The sequence below is a fragment of the Biomphalaria glabrata genome, chromosome 2 (genome assembly GCF_947242115.1).
Source record: "Biomphalaria glabrata chromosome 2, xgBioGlab47.1, whole genome shotgun sequence".
Lineage (NCBI taxonomy): Eukaryota > Metazoa > Mollusca > Gastropoda > Planorbidae > Biomphalaria > Biomphalaria glabrata.
The window spans coordinates 3,664,479-3,683,806 of record NC_074712.1 but is presented as its reverse complement, the minus strand read 5'-3'; the positions used below and the strand labels follow the sequence as shown (position 1 = coordinate 3,683,806).

The 19,328-nt window shown below is 38.1% G+C and overlaps 1 protein-coding gene across 3 annotated transcripts in view; it reads right to left on the bottom strand.

The window, feature by feature from the left end:
* LOC106057959 (caskin-2-like) overlaps nucleotides 1-18,853 on the bottom strand; it is a 258,135-nt gene extending 239,282 nt beyond the window's left edge. For 2 of the 3 annotated variants that reach the window (XM_056018782.1, XM_056018783.1), the window contains exon 1: nucleotides 18,375-18,853. In XM_056018782.1, coding sequence (XP_055874757.1) covers nucleotides 18,375-18,471 — 97 coding nt within the window. In that variant the 5' untranslated portion in view covers nucleotides 18,472-18,853. Of the gene's footprint in view, nucleotides 1-2,934; nucleotides 3,502-18,374 lie in introns of those variants that run through there. The other variant, XM_056018784.1, reaches the window with a different exon arrangement.
* Nucleotides 18,854-19,328: the final 475 nt, after the last annotated feature.

Genomic DNA, 19,328 nt, shown 5'->3' with positions numbered 1-19,328 from the left:
CCTGTGATGCGCACCAGCATATCGTGTGATGCGCACCGTTCTGTGAAAGGTGCACTGCTAAGAACTAGACTTGAAAGGAATGTTGATATTGGACAAGATAACGGAGTTCCGCCCAAAGTCTAGAATTTATAAGGAGGCTGTGCTCAAGGCAGACATTGTTACTATGCGTTTGTGATGTCCTCCTGTGAATAAACATCTGTATATCGTTGAGTCGCCTCCCTTAAGTTATTACAGTATATTAATACGCAAATCAATCTGATAATATGGGAATAACAATCAGGCAAGTGAGAATCCTACAACAGTATTTTCATGTTCATTTACCTATAAGCCAGTGATTCCCAAAGTGTGTTCCGCGGGACTCTGGGTGTTCCACAAACTACTGGAATAATTCACTAGTAGGCCTCCAGGTGAATTAATCTCTCTAAAAAAAAAATAAGCAAAGTGTTCCGCTAAATGCTCAGAATGTGCGAAATGTTTGAGAAGCACTGCTTTAAAATATAATAGACAAGGGAAAAATCAGCTTGCTTATACTGGTTTATGTTATCTATTATTTCATTGTATTTAGACTTACCAGCTAAAATATATGAAGCATTTGAACGAGATCGAAAGTGTTAATGCTATTTATAGAACATCCCTCTAATCCATCTTTTTACAGCTCGTCTTGGATAAGATACTTGTGAATCAATACCAACTTACACCACAACTCGTTTAGCAGCCTCCGGTACAGCTTAGGTTGGTGCTACTATTTTTGGTTCTAGCTACGGAGGTTCTCATACTGTCAAACATAGAAGTCGTTAGATTATATTGTACTTACTAGATACTAATCGTTCAAGTAGTGTGACTAGAAACTCGTAGAGATACTTTTTACAACTTTTTTTTTTACTAATAAAATTAGTAGCAATTTTTGTAAGGTCTCTGAATTAGAGAGTGCTCGTTGAACTATGTGAAAGAAAAGTGTTACTTTTCTGACCGACATCTGACCCATGTTGACCACTTCATAATGACATCAATCGCTCTACTGCAAAAGTATAGGTTAAATCAGTTTCAACTACACATTGGGACAAGGCTGGGCACTAATGTAATATGCAAAACCAATTTAGATACTGGGCTTCATCATAAATCGAGCTCACGGCCAAGAGCTAGATATCCCTTGAACAGGCAGTCCCAGATTATTTTATTTTATTTTGATGCAATGTCTGTATGGCTTGAAATATATTCATTTAAAAAAAAGCCATTACCGGGTACATTTAAATCCGTCAACAAAAGAGAAATGTAATTATGTCATATCAATGATATCATTCACGTGTCCTCCGCCACGAACAGCCAATGGGGGTTACCAGTTATTTGTGGCCGGATATGAGTTTCTATTTACGACTCCAAAGAACGCTGGGGGAAAAACGGGCAGGACAAGGGTGAGGACTGATTGGATTATCGTGGACAAGAACACTGTTAGAGAATTAGAGCTCTTGTATTTTAGAAATGTGGTTTTCCGAAAAACGCTAACCAGATGAATTCCAACGATCTGTGCCTAAATGACAGGCTACTGCGTACTAACAGATACATCCAGTAAAAAGCAATCGAGCAGCGTTATTTCCTAAAGCTATTGGATGACAAGAACATAGAACTTTCTTGGTGATAGAGTTTTATGTTCTGTGTATTGAACTCACTTCTTCCTAATATTAGAAAAGATTTTTTTAAGCAATGCCACGTGACCATTACATCTGGAAGACCGATGTGACATATGTTATGCAGATCAAACCAGTTTCCATCTAATGCTCAGACTTTCTAGATCTAGTCCTCTAGGTTTTAGAGTTTTTCTTTAAGTAGTCGTGTGGTCATCATGGGTCTAATTGACCATTCTGATTCCGTTCAAGAACCTTCTCATTAGTAAAGCGATCTATCATGTTTCCCCCCCCCCCATACAGTATGAGCGCCCTCTATAGGACGTTCGTTAATTGATAGTCATACAATTTGGCGCTGGAGTATGAAGGCAGAGAGAGAGAGAACTCCCCAGCGGACACAACGGCTAATAGCTGAAGTTGCAGCAAACGTGGCCAGGGCCATCTTAAGGCAATAAGCAAGCTATTCTGTTTCTGTACAATCAAACCAGGCAATAGTATTGACCAGTGCCCATCGTAGGTTTTGTTATTGGCCGGTGCTTGATGAAGCATTAATACGGATAGTAATAGTGTTAAAACAAATCGAGAGATATACAAGAAATGATAGCTACTAAATTTACAACAGATATATCAGTCAATCTGATTTATACCTTTTACCTCTCTCTTCACCTCTCTCTTCATCTTTCTCTCTCTCCTCTCATCTCTCTCCATCTTTCTTTCTCTCCTCACCTCTTTCTCCATCTTTCTCTCTCTCTCTCCTCACCTCTTTCTCTCTCCCTCTCTCCCCATCTGTTTCCCTCCCTATCAATCTTTCACTCACTTTTGTTCTCACTCTCTCTCTAAAAAATAAAAAAGCGATAATAACAAATAATCGTGATAACTAAAAAGCGCTAAACGCTAAATTTACATCAATGTCACTTTCAGACTAATGCTAAGCATCAACCCTTTTTATGCAACAAAAAAAAAATTGACTGTTACGGATAAAAATATAGTGGGGAGTGTGGAATCCGTCAATAGCATGACTAATAGTAATAAATTAGTCGATCGAACTACAAATACTCAATATTAGCAAGATAGCCTTTGACCTTTAAATACGTCATCGTGCTATAATTTTAAAGAGTTTGGATTAATTCTTACTTGACAAAAAGTCTTAGTACGCATGCGCAAGTGTAGTCTTATGTGCAACACGGCTACAACAGGAACACGACAAGGCTCAGCAGTGATTCACTCTCGTGTCTCTTTATGCACACTTGCCGAGACCCCAAGTGTCAACTACACACACACACACACACACGTAAATTTAATATCTCCTTACCTGTCTGTTCTTGGCCAGGTAGAAACACATGCATCATTTATCACTGCAGAGATTCTCACTTAGCTTTATATACTCCAGTGTCAGTGCACCCCAGTGTCATATGTCAGTGCACTTGTCATGTTTGATGTACATGTAAAATTTATGTGAGTCTCAGACTGCATAACATATTCAATACAAAAAACGCTGCAGAGTTCATGTTTCATCCTAAATAAATATCACACCACCCAACCCAGTCATTGTGTGATGTTATCAATTTAATAATATAAAAAAAATCAGCAAGTCAACTTCGATTGTAGAACAAAAAAAAAAATGGCTTTAAATCTTTCGGTATTACAATAAAATATAGAATTACAATTGAAAACAAGGCTCTCTAGACATAAGATAATGAAGCCCCATCATCTGAAAGCTAAAAATGATGTTTTCGTCACTTCCGGTTTCGTTGAAAACACATTTCTAAATCAGACATTTTTTTTTCCGAAAATACTGATATACAGGTAATTATGTAATAGCTCAACGCGTTTTTTTACCACAAGTAAGGAAATATACTTTTAAAACGCATCATTGGATTGAAGCATCGATCTGTCCTCCGATCGTAGTAGCAAAATTAAAGTATATCAACACCCTGTAAAGTTTAAAGGTAATTTCTTAACTTAAAATCGTAAAAGTTGTTAGAAAAGTGGTAGGGGTCAATGAGAATAGAGAAGAGTCCCTGAACATAATAATACTTGTCCTCCTCGACACTTAACAATATATAAAATATCAACTTTACAACTGACAGTCTGAAGCATATCAAATTGACCACTCACCGTGAGCTCAAACTATAATATCAACGCCGGAAATTACATCACAATCACTGTTCATGTTTAATACACACACTCACACACACAAATATTAAAAAGAATACCGATGAACTGGTAACTGATACGGTAAACTGGTAATTGGTAAGAAGTGAGCCAGCCTTTGACAACGTAGCACACAGTGAAGTTAGAACCTAGATCCCTCTAACTGAACAGCACCGCTAATAAACCAAACAAATAAGCACAAAAGGGGGGCCAAAGCCGCTCAGTTTAGGTCCAATTTCAAGTTCGATAACCAAGTAGTCCCCCCCACGCGAGAATGAGAAATTGGCGAGTCGGGAGAAACGCTCGGCCTTGATGCTTCACCCTATAATATAACCGAGGAGAAATGGAGGGCTGGAAAGGGAAATTATTTGTAAAGCCCCCCCCCCCCGAAAAAAAAATTATATCTCTCCCCACCATTGACTTTTTTTTTTTCATCTCTGGAAATATGCCGTGCGCGTGTTCTATGTTCCCCGGCAAGCGCCCTTTCCCCGCCCCATTGGAGATCCTGTTAATTGTAGTGTTCCCATCCTGACACTTTGCGGGGCAACCCATTAGTAGAAAAAAATATTTTATTTATTTTTTTTTAAATGCTATCCCCGGACAAATCTTGTGTAACAAAACAACGGTCCAACAATGAAGTCGTAATGAGATGTATTGAATGGGAACACCTGCTAATCTACACTTCAATTAATATGAGGCTAGTCCACATTATAACATAAAGATTAGATTGGATGGTGTTGATTCTTATACAAATAATTATACATCTAAGTTTAACTAAGAATGGCTTTACGATGGCTTCATTTTCTCGTACAACATAAGCATATCACTATGTTCAGCTGATTAAAATACCGACTTTCTTTTTTATTTTCATATTTAAACCACTCGCTATAAGGCTCGATGGCATTAAGAAAACAAAATAAACGAAACTTTTTTTTTTAAATTAAGGATAGAAAGAAAGTTGCAGAAAATGAATCTAGTTTTAACTCTTGTGCTTCACAACTTCCCATAAAGACACGCACATAGATGGTTGCGGGGATAGGAGGTGCTGTTAATAAACAATCAATCAGTTGGTTCTTAGGCAACTTTGCGAAGGAATTTCGTCCCTGGCCATCATAATTATCCTTATTTTCCCCGAGGGACGACCTAGACTGCTCCGACACCCGACGTGAAGATCCCGGGGAAAGCACGAGAAGTGGAATAAGGGGAAGGGGGGGGGGGTCAGAAAAAAAAAAAGGGGGGGGGGAATCCGGAAGAGATAGAGAGACGGAATTAAGAGCACGGAACTCCACAGAATTACTCAAAACGAACCAGTAAGAACAAAAAAAAAATCAACGTGAAAAGAGGATGGAAAGAGGGAGGGCAAAGAGAGAGTTCGGCTGCTATCCTTCCATCGATCTTTTTTTTTTTAAGCTCTTCTGAGTATGAGAGAAGCTTTTGGGTTGTGCCAATCTTAGATGGAGGACGGTAGCGAGGGCTGTCTTTTTTTTTATTATTATTACTTTCTATTCCGAGAGCTCTCGTTCCCATTATGATGCGTTCCATGAGGCATTGATGATGAAGTGATGGGGACGGCGCTGTGTCTATAGACTGGTCACTTTGCGTTCTTCTGACTAATATGTTGTCCATCATTTCGATAAGGAAACGGAACAAATCATTGTTCTCCAAAGGACACAGTCCTGTGAATACGCAAATCAATCATTCTCTCTGGAGGGGAAAAAAAAGGAGGATAAGGGCGATGGTTTCCAGATATCAATTGGCAAAAACGCGAGACAAGACACACGGAACACAAGTAATGACATGTGAGTCATGGACGCGGTGCAGTCACAACTATGCGTCATTGAATCCAAGGCGTGACGAATGGTGCGGGTCATAAATGAAGATAAGCCGCGGTCCAATCATGAGTTTTTTGTAATCAGAATGAACACCATATATGGAAGCTTTCTCAAAACCATGGTTTAGATAGATTTTAAAAATCTGAAACAATTTCGGAGAACCAAAGCTGCCTACAAAAAAAAAAAGGAGAGAGCGTTAGGAAGTCAATTGTTATGAAGTTTGACATAAAAAAAAAATGGGTTTGACTTGTCCTTTACTAATTATGACCAGTGTCCATCCCATACAAGATTAATCTAACGATGAAACGAAACGACTTCAATTCAAATAGTGTCATCTCTCTCTCATCTTGAATGTCATAGCATAAAAGAAGACGACTCAGACAAATTCTGTCAGAGAATGATAAGCCATTAGTTGATGACTTAGAAGACGGTGCGCAAAATTTTCATGAACATTAATGTATTAAGCTCTTAAATCAATAATGCCTTACATTCGGAAATTCCCTAATGCAATAGTCCTTTCAAAACCGATGTTGGATCTAGATCTAGACCTAGTTCTCTATCCAAATTGAAATTTTTTACTAGGAAAAATTATAATGGTCAAACTAGAGTTTTCCCAGAGTGGCTGACAAGAAGCTAGTCATTCTTTTCTCAGCGATATACATTAACTGATATATTTCTAGAAAAATCGAGCCGTTATTATTGAGATCTGTGTCCAACTCCCACCCACCCAAAAGGTTCCACTCTTCATAAAGTTGTGACTTAAATAGATGTATTGTAAAAAAGGATTAGATCAAAGATCTATTTAAAAATCCGTATCTCTAAGTAGAAAGACGAGGCTAGAGCGAGAGAAACAACTGTTGCCTTTAAATTGCTAACTTTTTGATAAATAAACTCCGTGTGTTCCCCTGATAACTCATCGATGCGCCCTCGTGTCAAGTCCCTCGTGGACGTTCTTCCAGTAAAGATTTTTTTTTTTATTTATTGTATTTATTAATCCATTTCTAGAAACCATTTTTTTTAAATCTACTCTCCTGTTTTCTTTACTATGAGACTATAGGTATCTCGTTCTAATTGTGTTTCTGTCTGTCGGATACAATTTTAGGACGGGGAAGGAGCGAGGGCCAAATTGTCACGACTGATTATTTGAATAGAGCACCAGATCTGAATAAATAATTAGCGAACGATGAGATGTCTGTAATTTATCTATGCAGTGTTGTGGGGGGGGGGGGGAAATGTGCAATTCACTCAAGATGCCAGAAAGTCTCGTTCTAATAAGTAAGCCCATGAAAAGACAAAATTTACATGAGTTTTCGTTGGTGATTTCGCTTCACTTGCTTTGACCGACAAACTATAAGTATTATATCTAGATGTATTCTGCTTGTTTTATGTATACATGTATAGACATTTAGAATTGTAACTTTTATTTTCAATAGCTGTGAAATTTTTTTTTGGTGTAAGTTAAAATTGTTTAGGAATATGTCATTAAAAAAATAAGAAAAAAAATATTCGTACAGATTTAATAACAAACAAACCCAAAAATTTACGCAAGTAAATAAATGTAAATGTCTATACTGGCTATTGGTTATCGACATTAGAAAAAAAAAGGGGGGGGGGGGAGCAGAATTACCAAAAAGAATGGGATGGGGAACTGGGGCGAGAGAGACATGGGGAAAGGCCTCAGTTCTGTCCCTTGTCAATAGGCATCACAACATGTCTGGTCAATCTCGGTGTCTGTGTCTCCCAGCTGACAACTAGATCCCGCCCTATCCGCCCATCATCAGGTCACAAGAGCGAGGTTAAAAATAGAACCTGCGCATTGACAATCCGAGCTCCAAACGAGGGATAGCAATTGGATCCTTGAACTTTCCCCATATAATATACAAAGGCATGTGCGCAAACTTCCACACAATCATGCCAAAGATCATGTAATCAGATCAACGACTCGTAGAAACCAATTGAGACCATCATGCATTTTCTTAAATGTCAAGGACACTTTCAGACTACGATCTGTGATACAAACTAACAAATTATGTTTCTCACTTTACCAATAGGTCTATAGATCTAAAGAACATCATAGGCCTACAGCACCTATAATGATATAAATAAAGCTTTTTGTATTTTGATTTTTTTTTAAATGAAAGCCAGTCAGTATAATTCTACAAGTGGTCCAGTAACACAGTCAAATAACTGGGTCAACAGAAGATATGGAAAAGAAGGGCGGATGGGGGAGGGGGGGAGGGGGAAGTAAGATAATCGCTTTGTTATCAAAACCAATATAATCTACTATCAACTTGGTAAGAGGTAACGAACACAACAACTTGACCTGGACTCTAGCAGACGTCAACTTTAAGTAGGCCATTCACCTCAACCTTTAGTGACTTTAAAAAAAACAGCAAGCGGTTAGTTATTTTCACAAAAAGGAAATGCGCACCGGGCACCAGGATTAGGCAAACAATGACGCCATGACATTTATGCCCTCGGTGCATCCTCGTCGTGTGGCCATAACATTTCCACCAAAGAGGGCTTCAGAAAAATCGTTCACCCTGCTAAACCGTGAATAGTACTTCCCAAGTGGACGAGGAGGGGGGCGAGGGTATTATGAGTAACTAGAAACCACACTAAAGATATTTTATGACAAGGTGGGAAGGGTAGAGACTAACGTCACTAGAGTTTAGATTGTACGTAAGGCGTGTTGAGTGTATGCAAAGTAATAGAATTTAAAGGATGACTTCCATTTCTTTTTTTTTTTTCGGTTAAAAAGATGTAGGACAAATCAATATGTAGAGTTTATTGAAAACAAGACGTCAAGAACATGCACACACAAAAAAAGTAATCCCGATCAATCAGACATGCACATTCAGTTGGACATCTAAATACCATAGCATCAGATAACATGTAATGTATCTTATTATTTAAACAAAATGATATCAGGGTAGTAATAATAACAAGAAAAACCTAAAAATACTTTAAAAAAAAAAAAAAAACATATATTAAGTCTAATTGTATCCATTAGTTTGGATAACAGTCATGTAAGATATATACGATTGACCTAGAGGTCATAACTCTGTGCGGCATGAAATATTTTTACCAATAGTTTTTTTGTTTTAGCTTTCTCATTGCGCTATGATCCTATCACTTGTCTGGACCAATCATGAAAGGGGGAGGGGAAGAAGAGGGTATCTTGATGAATGTTTACATGATCTTTTTTTTTAATGCATACAAAAAAAAAAAAGTTCACTCAGGGCTCGAGTCCTCAAGGGGGCTAATTCAACTTATACTACCACAAAAGGAATTTCGGAGAAACAAGGAGACAAATAAATTAGTTTTAAAAAAAAATAATTCAAAAGTGTGCGAGGAAGAATCGAGTGAATCGAGTCAGTTTCAGAGTTTATAGTCTTTCAGTTATTTTTAGATTAAAGTGATGTATTACTGACCATTTCTTGTGTCCTAAATACTCAAGTTTATTAAATTAAGCATTCAGATCTAGAGGTCAATAATGTTTTGGGATTTATATGAATGTCCAATTGGCACTGGTAACGATTGGTAATATTAATTTTAAACTTGACCACAAACAATGACGCAAATCAATAAATCAGTGTCGTTCAGAATTTGAAATCGATAGCTAATAAGAAAAAAAAATGGAAATCTTTCTCACCGCTATATCTGGCGTTATCATCCATTTTTTTTTATAAAACTTATATCAACTCTTTATGTCTTTGTGGTAAAAAGTGTGTACACGCTATTTCTCCTACACCCATTTTTTTGGGATCAAGTTGAAACTTCTCACAATTATTCATTGGCATAGACAAGGCACGAATCAATTAAAAAAAAACAATTATTGGAAATTAATTTTTGATACCAACAAGAGAATCTTTCGGAATTGACATAGATGGCTAATTTAGCTGGGTTTAGTCCCTTTAAATACCTGTTAACGATATTTCTCAACTATTCTCCGATCAAATAGATACTTTAAACTTTATTGTAGCTAATAAAACACGAATAAAAAAAATAGTTAATGAATTATTTTGATATCGCATAAGGGAAATAACTTGTACATTATTAATAGGTATAGTTTTAGAGTCAGAGTTCTTCCCCTTTAAATAAGCTTTGCTTTTTTTTTTTTTTAAAGGATTTCTTATATTTTTTGTTTGTTTTATTAACGTCATCACAATCATCAAAGCGTTCTCACCACAATATAACCAAAGCAATGGCACATCAAGGAGTGCAAGTATGGGGTGAAACTCGCGCATGCGTCACCAACTCGTAATGAACTGTTGAACGCTTAAGCTGTAGATCTAGATCTACGTGTTACTCAGCAAAAGACTTGGTCTCCACTTGCAAGTGCGAGTCACTCGTCATGCTCGACTTATTGTCGTGGATCGTATGGTCCGGCGGGGGTTGATCTTATCAAAGGAATGAGATCACTGAGGTCATCACTGAGGTCGGTATGAACGTCATATGTGGCATTATGAACCTGGAACAGCCACTCTGGACACGTAGGTAATAAACAACTCTAAAGACAAGGTGTTGTTACAAAAAAAATAATAATTTAACAATACACGCATGACGCATATAACATGCTAGAGGACAAACAAAAAGCAGGTAAGAATTTAAAAACCCTCGCTGCGTTCTCGTTCTTCTCTGAAAGTCACCTTTGATACGCCAGAACACGACGACATCAAAGCCTGCTTAGAAATACGGAATAATTACTTGAAATTCATTTAAACAGGCGTCTATTTTAACAGCGGGGAGCCCGAATGGGGGCGCCACACAGCTAATTACGTCGCACTGAAGCCTGCGGTTCAACAATTAAAGATACGAGTTTAAGCTTTTTGTAGCATCTACGGAAGAAAGCCAACGATTCATTGACCTTGTTTGAATGACACATGAGGTGTTAAGAAATTTAAAAAAGTCATTTCGAAGTGTGAGAAACGCGAGACACAATTACAGACAGGCGTGCACTATATTTACATCGAAACAAATCGAAACAGAAACATATCTGGGTTTATTACAGAACCATATCTGGGTTTATTTTTTAAACACAAAGAAGTTATTCAAGTATTACAAGTTAAATAATAATACGTCTACGGCGGTTTTTTGTTGTGTACCGGCAGAGTGGTGCTATAAGCCAACGACCGTCCATAACACATAGTCTTTGACCAAATTTTTATCCAAATTGACCACCAATGACTACAGTAGCTTAACTGAGATATATTTTTCAATGGACCTCATTCACCAATCGTAAACAAACAACATTTAGTCACGTGATGATATTGATAAAACAACGGGAAAAAAACTGTCACGTGATAGCCATTGTGAATTAAAAATTAGATTGTAATTTGTATAGAGGAGAATGAGAATCACGTGACTAAATGTTGTTGAGTTCCATTCATGTTTAAGCGAGACTTGGGGCACTGAACGTGATTGTTTGCAGACAAATGGCTTTGAACACAAATAAAATTATATAATAAGAATTTCAGGTTCCTATAGATGTCCTCCAGTCAAGAGCACACGCAACTCTATAATAGGTCCATCACATTAGCTGGAGTAAGTAACTGGCAGTTGGTCGTTGTGCTGGCCACGTGATACCCTCTTTACCCGTTGGCCCCCATGAACCGAAAGGCCTGAATGGCGAAAACTCTACTTACTTTATTTAGACACAGGAGACACGTGTCTGTGTGTGTTTGTGTGCATATGTGTGAGTGTGTGCATATGTGTGTATATGTGTGAGTGAGTGTGTGTGTCACCCCATTGCAGACGACAAGCTGTGTAAATGACAACAAAAAAAGGACACGTCAAAACACAGGGTCAGATATAGGCAAGTGTGAGAAAGGTTCTTTGTTTTTGCCATTAGTTTTTTGTTTTGTTTTTTCAGTAAGGGTCACCTTCACTTCATTAATGATTTTTTTTCCTTCACAAAATTTCTGATGGGCAATAGACACTACGTGAATCTCCAATCAGAATGTACACATACAACTACAATACTCGCCAGTGGATATAATAGCAAGCAGAGTTTTAAAGGTGTAAAACCACGAGAAATTTATATTCGTGTAATAAAAGCCCTCGATAAAAACTTTCTTTTTAATATTTTTTTTTTAAACTCATTTCAAAAAGGCTAAACCCTTTCAACTACAAACGTTTATTAAATCATTAACGCAGAATCGTAGATGTTACAAGGAAACAATGTATGAAGATACGCGTAGCAGGACCTATAAGATGTGTTGATCTAGCATACTGAACTGTCTGTTAAATATAACATTATAAATTCGGATACATGATGTGAAAGAAAATAGTAGTGGTAACCCTTGCGATTGGAGTGGTAAAGGGCTTGGCTTACGATCCATAGGTTCCCTAGTTCGAATCCTGGTCTGGTGAAGATTTTTTTTATTTATTTAGGGATCTTTAGAGCGCCGCTGAGCCTGGAAAAGTAAAGGCGGTTGGTCGTTACGCTGACCACATAACACCAACGTTAACCGTGGGCCACAGAAACAGATGAAAGGAAACTTTACCCCTTTGGATCTATTGGGCAAGATGATGTAAAGGTCACCTGTTTCTCTGGCCGACTCCTAACAGCCTTTATTTTCTCAACGTACATCAGGTACCCATTTAAGTTGGGTGGACTCAGGGCCATCCTTAAATATTACGATTGAAAATCCCTGTCTTCGCCGGGATTTGAACTCAAGCGCTTTACCATTCAGCCACCTGATGAAGTCTAGACAGAATTGTTTCAGCTCAGTGACATAACAAGTACTCACAGAGGTCAATGTTACTATTTTTAGATGCACGTGAAGAGAGAGAGAGAGAGAGAAAGAGAGAGAGAGCGAGAAAGAGAGAGAGAAAGAGAGAGAGAAAGAGAAAGAGAGAGAGAGAAAGAGAGAGAGAGAAAGAGAGAAAGAGAGAGAGAGAAAGAGAGAGAAAAAGAGAGAAAAAGAGAGAGAGAAAGAAAGAGAGAAAGAGAGAGAGAGAAAGAAAGAAAGAGAACTGAGCATGCAATGTTAAAGAAAAAAAAAGGCTTGAAAAGATGGCAAAGGGGGGGGGGGGCGAAGTCCAGTCCCAGAAACCACACCAAAACAATTCCAATTCGGTTCCTCGTGTCAATCGCGGGCTTAAAGAAACCCCACAAGGGTCTGAAAAAAAAAAATCTGCACACATCATCTAAGGGGCGCACGGGTCGAGGACTGAATGCCCTCGCTTACACTAGATCTAAAACCTTAAAGATCAAAATGAAGGAAAAGTGTCCTTGACTGCTTGTGAGAAGTAATCAACAACTTTAGGAAGAAAAAAAAAAACACACGAATATGTGTCGAGCAATGTCGAGTGCTATATTGTTGTGTAAGAAGACATAGCTGAAAACATTAACAAATTATTGATTATGGTTAGAGGTTAGAGACGGGTTGAACAATTCTTGGTGTAGAAAAAAAAAGGGAATATTATATAGCGCGTGACCACATTCACCGGTGCATCGCGTTGTTTTCAGAACAAGACAGTGCGATAGACCCAGGGCAGGCATTAGGGCACTGCAACCTATGCGGCCGCAGTGGGACCCACACTTTCATAGGCCTCGCGCTAACACTAGTTGTAAATTATTAAATTAAACCATTTTAACTTTACAGGGTTTCTGCTGCTTCCTGATTTTCCTGAAATTAATAAAAATATCCTGAAAACGCATTAAAATGTAAAAATTAGAAAAAAAAAGTGTCATTTTGGGGTGCCATTCAAGATGGAAAACGCCAATCCGACTCGCGGTTAAAAAAAGCGACAATGTCAGCTTTCATTTAACAAAAATAAAAAGGCGAATTTTAACCAAAACCAAGAAGTTCTAATACTTTATTTACTGTAATAGTCAATGGCATGTAAATATAGATCTAAATCTATCTCGATCACTAGAAAAAATCAAAAGCGATATTTTGCTAGTCGATAGTAAATCTAAAAGCCAGATCTGAATGTTTATCGGCTTATTGTAGATGGCTCGTAATTTAATTTGACCGTGATTGTGTACTTAGTAAAGTATGAACACAATGCAAACACTTATTTATTTTCAAACAAAAAAAATCTTAATTTTCACTTATTATCCTTATCCCTATCCAGACTAGGCCCCTCGCAATCCGTTTCGCATAGGGCCCCGCGATCCGTAGGAACGGCCCTGGAATCCTGGATAGACCTTTAAACTGAAAATCGAAGCGATACATGTATAAATATTATTAATAAACACGGTTCCCTTATGGGCTCGTGTTTTAAAGGGGTGTCAACTGCCACATTCACATGCCCAGCTGAAGCCTCGCGCACACGGGTCTCAATATCTCGCACCTGTGTTAAACGCCCTCGATAACAGCCTCGCGTGGTGTAAGCTTTATGTACTGGCCGCTGCCACCACGGTTGGCGTTTCTTTTAAGGGACTGGTACCGAATAGAGGACCAGTGCGAACAGCTCGTTAAGAGGCGTACCAGGTCAAAAGTGATGTATGGATGTGGTCTGACCCATCCACTAGGGATGTTACTACTTGATAAACTAGTACTAAACGAATACATCCTAAAATATCGTACACGCTAAAAATCGTGGCAAAAGGGCGAGTAGTCTACCCGCAAAAATAATAATATGTAACCATGGAAACTGGACATGATGCTACGGCTAAGGTTTTAATAGACGAGCCTTAGACGATAGCTTGAATTGACAAGTTCACTATAAATTAAATGACTGTCTCACCCCCCCCCTTTTTTCCATGCATTATCCGCATCATTTAAAAAAGGCTAACACGATTCTGCTTTCAAAATTGTTGTTTTAACTCTTTCTCTCCTAACTAAAGGTACCATCGTTGATTTGACACAATTAAATTAAATCAATTTTTGCTTTTATAAACTTGTATTTGTGTTATATAAAAAGAGCAGGCCATTCTCCAATAATTCTATACCAAAAGTAAAGTTTTCTGATTACAAACAAAAATGTTATTGAAGTTTAATCATAATAAGGTAGAATGTACACATGTGAAAAACAAACAAATTCTGTCAGAACGTGGAAAATAATTACGGAGATAAAGAGTTAAAGGACAAGAGGCTAACGTTACGAAAGAAAACTGTATTTCACTTTGGTCTTTTTTTTTTAACAGAATGAAACATATTGTAGGCAAGTGGCACAATTAGAATTGTCTATTTTGAGATAATAGCATAAACGTATCCCACTGGATGGTATTGCGCCGAGTTTGGTGACTAGGGTCAAAGGCCACGGGGAAAACACGAAACCACAAAACATCAACGCTTCGTTAACAGACTACAAAAGGCAATGACTCGGGGGCCAATCCCTCCCAAAGTACGACCCCCGTCAACAGTCTCGGAAGACCGCTGTCGCTTGGACAGATGTGGTCATGAATAATTTACCAGTTCTCCCAATTTTCTTGGACATGCTAAGGCCAGTATTGAATTAGCACCAGGAATGACGCGTGCGGCTGTAGACGTTATGGTGGTAGACATCCTCCTCCTCCTTTTCTTCTTCGTCCTAACTCTTTGCCCCATGGCGCAGCTTGGAGGTAATGGAGCGAATACACCTCAAAGACTAGGATTTTCGGTGTTGAACATGCGGGCCTGAGGGTCGCAAATTGGTATGGGTCAGTTGCGCTTTAAGACCACCCCTAATGACCACAAAAAAAAATAATAAAACGGATACACAGACTCACCCAGTGTTACATCAACACAGCTAATTAAGCATTCTGGTATGTGTCCCAGACCAAAGCGACTTGGTCGAAAGTTTGATGGTAATGGTCTATCGCAAATGACCTTAGCAGTGATGATGGACAAAGGTCGTAGGGACGTAGACAGACTGGCCCCATTGAGAGTAAGTCAAAGAGAGTCTTTCACAACATTTAATTGATTATTTTAATAACAAACTGACCTTTTAACATATGCAGGTATAATATATTGCCACTATTTCTACCTGCACTCTCTCTCTCTCTCTCTCCTCTTTTTCCGATACACACATACTATATTGACTCATAGGTAAACAGAGCGAAGTACAAAGACCCCGCTCCCCCCCAATCCTTTAGCACGTGAAATTAAGATATGTTATCGGCTTGAAGTAGCAATGACACGATGTACCGATTTAGTCCACACACACACACACACATGAGGTGCCGACTTTAGTCAAACATGGATGTCTCTCGACGCCTCCACTGAACACTCGCCCTCGCCCCGGTTAATACATTCTGCTAAGCACGAGTCACCTGAAAAACTGGACGTGCAACTAGATCGAGATCTTAAACCTATTTGGCACATAGTGAAATGTTGACGTACAGCTTTCAGAGAGTTCAAGTTTATATTTCAAACTCGTAATGAGACCAAGTGGGTTCAGTCAGATTTCATTTTAATCCCGTAGAAGCCCATTCATTATTGATGCATATACTGTGCTGGAAAACAAGCATTAAAAAAGGGCAATAAAAGTACCAAAGTGACGAAGACGAAATTGACGAGAAAGGACAGATATATGGACAGAAAACTCATAATATAAAATTCCTTTTCAAACCTTTCGATCGATCTACGGGGGACATCTCTTTCTATGGGCGATGGTTAGCGAGAGTGTCGTGTAGCCAGCACAATGACCAAACACATTTACCTTCTGTCATGAGTTGGGTAGACGACTCAGGGGCGTCAATTAAATCCCTACGCCTTTAGGAACCCAGACCTCACCGGGATTCCAACTTGAGACCTTCAGTTCTGAAGTCAAGAGCTTTACCACTCAGCCATATATATATATATATATATATATATATATATATATATATATATATATATATATATATATATATATATACACATAAATACATAGAAAAAGAGAGCGAGAGAGGTCTGGTTTGTGGGAGTCACATGTGCACGACATTTATCGTATAGATCTAATGTGTGTGTGTGTGTGACGTGTTTGTTAGCAGGTAGGTCTACAAGATAACACAATAACACGACCCCCCCCCCCCAAAAAAAAAGTAATTAAACGGACCAATTAGTTGTCAACAAAAGTCGTGCCAATGAGATTACACGAAGGCCCGCAGACTGTCTACTACGCTATCTGAACATCTATTTTTAAATCTTATATCTTTTGGTCTAACATTGACCACTTTTCCACATACCGATGGGCGCCCTACGTGGGAAAATGCATGCGCTGCGTAATTTTTTAATGAGATGGGGGGGGGGGAGGGGATGGTGAAAGCCCTTATTGGAAATGAAGTTAAAAAAAAAAGGGGGAGGGGGCGTATGACCTGGTGTGTCAACACGGCTGTTGCTCCACTATGAACGACACAGGGAGACACTGGCGTGTTGTTTACATTTCAGCCAGTGAGGGGACCAGTGGTCGGCGCGTGGATTCAGAAACGGGACGACCCAGCGATACAAGACAAGATAATAATTAAAAAAAAAAAAAAAGAATAAAATGTGTTACAGAGAAAATATGTTTTATATTTTCTTTAGCGCTGGATCTCGAGCTGACACAGTGATGCTACTGACATGTCACTGGAATAAACAAACAAAAAAATTGACAGATCAATACAAGTAAATTCATTTCCTTAGAGACTCCATGAGAAATATAGTCAAGGCAAACAAGGTCAAGGACATTACAGAATGCGCTTCCGAAAAAAAAAAAATCTAGACATTTTTTTTTTTCGTCAACCCAAAGCGAGAGAGGACAAACATTTTGGACGGAACACAATACAGATCCTTGTGTGCGACCTAATTTGACCCCCCCGTGTCACATTTCACCTTCAGGGTACACATTTATTTAGAGCCCAGAATATGCGCCCGCCGTGTGTGTGTGTTAACATCGACACACAATATACACACTTTTTTACGAACCCTACGACGAGGGCCAGAGGAAGACATACAGCAAATGTACTGTAGTATTGGAAATACAAGGTTTTAACGACGTTGAAAAACAAATAGGGGGAGGGGGGAGGCCCACTGCTTTAAAAAAAAAAAATTCAACTGACAAGTGATTAATGTAAATAAAACAAGGTGCATGTATCGCCAATCTATAAATAGAACAAAACTTGAGTAAACAAAGCTGAACATATGTTTTATTTTTAAGTGAGCCAAGGTATGAAGGTTGACCTGATTTATCTTTTTATCGCCACACCAACAGAATTGTAAACTCTAAATTTTTAAAAATAATAGATGTATATATATATTATATGTTGATGTCAAACTGGTTTTTAACACAAGGAGGCGGGATTTTGATTATCATTATTATTTATAATGTAATGTAACAATTATATCATTATTACTTTTATTATGTTTTCATTTTTTATATTACTTTCAGTGTGTGATTGGTATACTAGTATAATGTTATTATTTATATAGACAGCCTTTGTAACACTTGTGCTCTGTGGCAAAGCAAATAAAATTGTAAAATTGTCACATATCTTTATGACGGTGTCATTTCGTAATTCTAGTTTGTAAATACCGGGATTTACACTAAGGGTCGGGTAGAGCCCGGTAGACGACCCACCAAATTAACCGATCAATCTAATGAGTCTAATGAATGACATAGATTAGAAACTTCTTCCTAGACCTTTTATAATAATAGTAATAGTGTAAAGATCTACGAGGTAGATCCAGTATTGTGGTACTGTCATTGGATATGGAGCATAGCAAAAAAAGTTTAGAAAGATCTAGATTTTGATGACGTTGTTTATATCTTAGAATAATTATAAGTAATCTAGTCAAGTATAAAAATATTAATAATCATTCAATAATCTAAATGCAGCCTAGAACTCTAGATCTAGAATATAACTTACTATTTTTCGCCTGTTTGGACGCTTTTTGAAGCAACTTCTGTAATCCATTGAAATCGTTGTCTTTAACTGCTTGGAGTATATCCAAATCTTTTCCCATTGAAATAGCGCGTCAACTCATAAAAAGCACAGAATAAAATACAACACAAGAAAACTTTAGAGGAATTGACACTCGCTTTAGCGCTCCGTTTATGAATAACTTCAATAAGGCCAAAGAGGGTAACACACGAGTAAGCCAGGACAACTTAAGTCTAGAAGTTTGATCCGAACAAAACTTTAAAAGATCTAGATTTTAAATCTACTCTAGAACTTTCTTATTCTAGATGTAAACTTAATCACATTAAAAAATAAACCAAAAGATACACCCACTACTGTATTCCTTGAATAAATAATCCTGAATGTAAATCCAGTGTACTGAAGCGAAGCTTGTCGAGGTGTAGCACCACACTCAAAGCAGACGACTCGGTGTGTGTGTGTATGTGTGCACCTGTGTTTTGTTTCTTACAAACCCGGCGGCTCGGCGCATGCGTGAAAAAAAAAAAAAAAAAAAAAAAAGGTCGACCAATAAAAATGAGCGCGCTAACTTTTCCCACGTCGCCGTATGGAGCTTGTTGCTGTTGCTGCTTTCTCGTGTCGCACAAAGAATCGCAGGATTGTAGACTTTATATAAAGATAAAAAGTAAAGTACTAATTTTAAATGTACAAGTTATTCGACCTATATATGTTTTTTTTTAATGCTCAATGTGTTTCTCCTAGTCCTAAGATTTTTTTTTTAATTGTCTTTTTTTTTTTATTGCCACGCAATTCATAAAATAAGCCCCGTCGAACTATATGGGTCCAGAAGATGTAAAGCTAGGTCATCTGTTTCCGTGGCGGACTGTTAACGAGGGTGTCAGGTGGCCAGTAGGCTACAACTTCCATGTTTGTTTGTAAAATGATTTTCATGTTTCGCCTGTT